The sequence below is a fragment of the Coptis chinensis genome, chromosome 4 (assembly GCF_015680905.1).
Source record: "Coptis chinensis isolate HL-2020 chromosome 4, ASM1568090v1, whole genome shotgun sequence".
NCBI lineage: Eukaryota > Viridiplantae > Streptophyta > Magnoliopsida > Ranunculales > Ranunculaceae > Coptis > Coptis chinensis.
In genome coordinates this window covers 21,768,610-21,773,841 of record NC_141459.1, presented here as the reverse complement: position 1 = coordinate 21,773,841, position 5,232 = coordinate 21,768,610, and the positions used below count along the sequence as shown (strand labels likewise).

At 34.8% G+C, this 5,232-nt stretch overlaps 1 protein-coding gene across 1 annotated transcript; it reads left to right on the top strand.

The window, feature by feature from the left end:
- Positions 1 to 279: 279 nt before the first annotated feature.
- On the top strand, positions 280 to 4,965 carry LOC147502593 (putative F-box protein At3g20705). The gene is made up of 3 exons (XM_086604570.1): positions 280 to 502; positions 947 to 2,189; positions 4,936 to 4,965. Exons 2-3 carry the CDS (start codon positions 999 to 1,001, stop codon positions 4,963 to 4,965), a joined length of 1,221 nt encoding a protein of 406 aa, XP_086460696.1. The 5' UTR covers positions 280 to 502; positions 947 to 998.
- Positions 4,966 to 5,232: the final 267 nt, after the last annotated feature.

Sequence of the window (5,232 nt, the reverse complement as noted above, 5' to 3'; positions counted from 1 at the left end):
ATTTTTCATTATTTTGAATGGGCGGTGACAGTTTAAGTCCGATCCGTTGTTATCCCTTTTTACACATTTGCCTCCACCTTCTCTTGGAAGAGCCACAAATAGTAAATATATACTTTATGTATTTGGGAGTTAGATAGAATGTATAATCCTAATGGCGTCTATGTGGAGATGGATTTTTACACTCTCCATTGGAGATTCCTTTAGAGGATTTAACTAAGAAAGCCTTCTTGGTCAACCAAAATACCTAAAAGAACCGGGCGTATGCCCGGTCCTAATCCTAGTGTCCTATGATTCCAATCTAAAGTGAAAGAAGACTCGATGAAATCTTTGCTCTTTTTTAGGGACGCACGAGTAGCGTGTCACAACTCCCAACCTATTTAAATGGTCCTTGTGCGGCACTCTTCACATCTCTTGGTCCTCTCGTCTTCTGTTCTTTTTGGTGGTTGGGCAACAAAATCGGGCATCAAGGATTAGGTGCAAGTGTGCAACCACAAGCACTTCTGTAAGTAAATTTTCGTATTTTATTCTTTTGTGTTTATTAAATTCAAAGCAACAACAGATACATCAATATGAAAGTTTTCCTTCTCAAGCTCGGGATACGTTTTTCTCAAAAAGTTAGTTCATGAATCCACCTTTGGAGAATCTCTTGTTTTTTTTTTTGTTAATTTTTGGTATGTTTTGAATTAAAATTTGCGTACATCTTTGTATGTAAAATTTTGCATATACTGTAGTACTGTACACGTAATTAGTCTGTTTATAAGTAATATATCCTAATATCCCTATATATTTAATTAATTACATGTAAAAAGTATATATTATTATACTGATTTACTTCGCGTGTCAACGTTGAAGGGAACTTGTATTGTTTTCAGAGCACGGAAAGTCTTTGTGTGTTTTCATTAACATTAACAAAGCATATAAATTTACACCAGTAATTACTGTTTAGGAATACAACAACGAAGAAGAAGGCTAAATTATCAATAGTAAGCTGCTGCGACATGCCTGAAGATGTGGTGTATCTTATTCTATTGTGTCTACCCGTGATTTCTCTTTTGCGGTTCAAGTCCGTCTGCAAGTCCTGGTGCTCTCTCATTCAAAGCTCTAATTTCATCGCCCAACATTTAAACTATCGTTCCACTTTCAAGGAAAACTACAATGGAAATCTCATCATTTTCCATTGCCAACGTAAGGCTGACTATCCTCGGTTTCCTTACTCTGTCGACGTCAACTTGTTTACCGATGAAAAACTTGAGGAGTCTCTAAATTTGGATTTACCATACTACTGTGACAGACGCGGCAAGTACGTCGACCATCGTGGTGATGACAATGGCAGCAGCATTATTAATCTAAAGATGGTGGCCTCTTTAGACGGCATAATTTGTCTACATCATCGCGAAAGTGATGAGATTTTACTATGGAACCCTGCGATAAAACAGTTGAGACTTCTTCCGGAAGGAATGCTGCACCCAAGTCGGAGGAGAACCCATGTTGGAGTGCATCTTGGAATTGGGTTTGATGTTAAAACCAACGAATACAAGGTCGTACGAATTCTCCTGGATGATCTGAATCATACCTGTCGGGTGGAAGTATACAGCTTAAGTACCGATTCTTGGAGAATTATAAACACCGATTTGCCTTGTGATTGTTTCTTTTCTGATCCTAAAGCACCGTTGAAGAGTGAAATTTATTGCTGGTTGGTAAGAATATCAAATCAAACTCAGGATTACTGCGATTCAATTCTTACATTTGATTTTAGCAACGAATTGTTCGGAACTATTCCATTACCAGATGTTTGCAGTATTAGGTATGATGTTGGTTCACAACTAGATATCATAAGTGGGAAAATTGCTTGCATTTGCCGTAAATTCTCTCCCGTTTCCTCTGACACTGAAAGTTGTTCATCCCATAACAGTAACAGTACTTGCCACCTTGACATTTGGGTACTGGATAAATACGGGGTCAAAGAGTCATGGACTAAACTCTATACAATCGGACCCTTCTCCATGTTTTCTCCAATGGGGGTTTTGAAGAATGGAGAGTTAATTTTGCTTGCAAATAACCACGGTCTGTTCTTGTGCAACCCTCTTACCCAAGAAATAAAGAATATTCAAGTCCAAGGCAGGCCAATACAGTCTCAGTGGTCATTACATGTTGCCTCGTACAAAGAGAGCCTAGTTTCGATAGAAAAATGGAATGGCGCGGCAAACATTGAGGCTTTTGCAGGCTCACATTTTTCCAGTACTTTACCATAATGGACTCTTACCACGCACATTTTGCTTGATTTAGATATACTTTATCCGGACGACAGAATAATTACTGTCATGCCAAATAGTATTTGATTGATCTTAAGTTTCTTCTATATTGTGGCTTGTGGATTGAACGGATATATTTGTAAGACAAGGAATACATGGTTGAATAATAGACGAGCTCTTATATCTCCAAAATTTCTTTATTTTTTTTTGTTTGTACTTTTGTAGAATAAACATAAACTTGCTTTAATTACAACTCACAACAGTTTGTATATAATGGATTAAAAAAAACAAACAAACAAACAACACATATTAAATCTCAATTGCATACACTCCCATTCAACATGTTACAACACATATCACCCTAAGAACATAATCATATCATTCCCGTGCTTTAAAGCCTCACATGCTAGCTATCGACATAGAAATTAAAATGCCCCTGTTTTGCTTTCTTAGAATTCTGGACAGCAACAAACTAGAACAAGAGGGGAGAGGACAAAAAAGAGTGAGAAAATCAAGGGTTAACTAGTATTACACCCCAGTCAATTAGGATTTCACCCCTATTAGATGGGAAATTAGGGCCTCTTCCAAGTACACACAAAAAAAATCAAAATTGGGTTGACTGTGTGTGTTTTTTTTTCAGTATTGGGGTGTGTCTTAATTAGCTTATCTAGTGGGGTGTAATACTAGTTAACCCGAAAATCAATGCATATCTTAAAATAACGGAACAAATGCATGCATATGCTATATTTAACAAGGTAGCCCTATATATATAATCAAAAAATTCAAAAAAAACACACACACACATTTTTGCCGAGGCCAATTGCTGCAAAAAAAAAAACCAAAAAATAAGGTCTAAAGAAACATTTGTTGCCACGACTGTGGCAATAAAATACTTTTGGCAACGGCCATGCCTGCGACAAAAAGAAATTTATTTATTTAAAAAAAAAATTAATTCAAATATAAAACAATGTCTTGCCACGACATGGTCACGGCTAAATGTTCACTCTTTTGCAGCGATGGAAAAAGTGGTGGCAACAAACCTCTTTTCCACACCTTGTTTTGCTTTGAGGGTGGCTAACAGTTTTCCCATGGAAAAACACATTTCGCCACGAATTTTGGATTTTAGCTACCACAACTAGCCGCGGCAAAAAATTGAGATCAATAACTCTTTGATGCTGGTAGGGTTCGAGCCCCAAACCTCTGGTATCATCACCCAAAGGTTTTACCGACTTTGCTAGTTGGCTATCAATGGACATAGCAAAGAAAAGTACTGATGAAGGTACACAAAATCATAGAAGAGAAAATTAGAAGTAGAAATGTAAATAGGTTGAAGCTTGTAGAAGATGAAGAACAAGATGAATGATTAATGTTTGATCTTTACAGTTCTTAAATGATCAAAGTGGGTATTTCTAAATGTTTCTTATACATATCTTCAAAATAAAAGTGATGTGAATATTAAGGAGGTGGGTGTTTGGATCCTATTTATTTTATTGTCAATAAACGTTTTTTTAGTGAAAAATCATTTTTTTAAAAAAACAAATGTGTTTGGTCTCTATTTTTCTAAAACATAGTTTTTCTCCCAAAAAAACATTTATTGGTCCAAAAACAAGTGTTTTATGATAATTAGGTGAAACTTGTTTTTTAGACAAAAAATTGTTTTTTTGGGGTTTTTCATTTGGGCGCTCAAGGCAAATTCACTGACCGGATGTATTAGCACTTTATGCCACGATATGCCAAAATATTTCAAGAAATATCGCATGAAATTTGTTGGTTTGATAAAAACAGCTTTTAAAAAAATTCACAACCAAACATGTTTATTCAAAAACTGTTTTTGGAATAAATATTTTTTTAGAAAAATATTTTTTATGAAAAAATGAGATCCAAACACCCAGACTCAATTTCTTAATCTTTTCTCTGTTTCTCGTTTTCTAATCTAAATTTCCAATCAAATTGAAGCATGCACACCAACTCATTTTAAAATTTCCATCTCACGGTTATGTCCTTCCCACTTTATTTAATTTCAAAAGTAATTTTATTTGATACTCGATGGTTTTTTCGATTTCGGTGAGAATAGTGAGAACTTAATTATCCAAATTTTAAGTTGAAGGAGGCCATGACAATTAAAGATTGAATTCCGCGCATCTAAAATCATCATCTTCATTTGTAGTGGTGCGTTTGTAGTTAAAGAGAAAAAAGGGACCATGTGTGGCGTTGTTGAGGCATATTGGGTATTTTAGTTATTTTGTGGTGAGTATAAATGTTTAATGGGGTGAATATATTACGGCATTATCACAACACTATATGATAACCGGGTTATTAGGAACCACATTTCTCAACCAAATAGGCTATTTCTAATCTCTCATGTTTTACAATTTAGAAACACTTCCCTCAATTATTCTAATCAGCTCCATCTATTTTAAGTAATTTACAAAAAAACTCCCTCACCTCACTGAAATTAAAATTAGTTTTCATATTATTTAAAACAATTTAGAAAACCTCATTTACATCACTGAAATTATAATCAACCCCTCATATATAATATTTTTATATTGTTTTTTAAAGATGTTAGAGCGACAGGTTTAAAGATTTGAAAAAAACCGATCGTAGCACGGTTCGCATACTTGTATTACCACAGTACCACCCTTTATTTATTTTATCCTACCACCCTTTATTTATTTTATCCATCACTTCACGAAACTATCCAAAATTTTGAAAGTTCATTCCTGTTGAAATTGATTGAATCAAAAATACAAAAGTCTATTCAGGATGAAGTTTATGTCAATGTTTCGTATTCAGAGGAGGATCGGAACATGATGTTAATGATGATGAAGATGAGTATGACGTAAGTGATGAAGATGAAAACCTTAAAAAGATGATAAATTTGTTTTTGGGCCAACAAAAGAAGTTATTTTAGATATTAGTCTCAGCTACAGGTTATAGATGATACTATAGATAGTGGGAAGGAAGATCTGATCCAGAA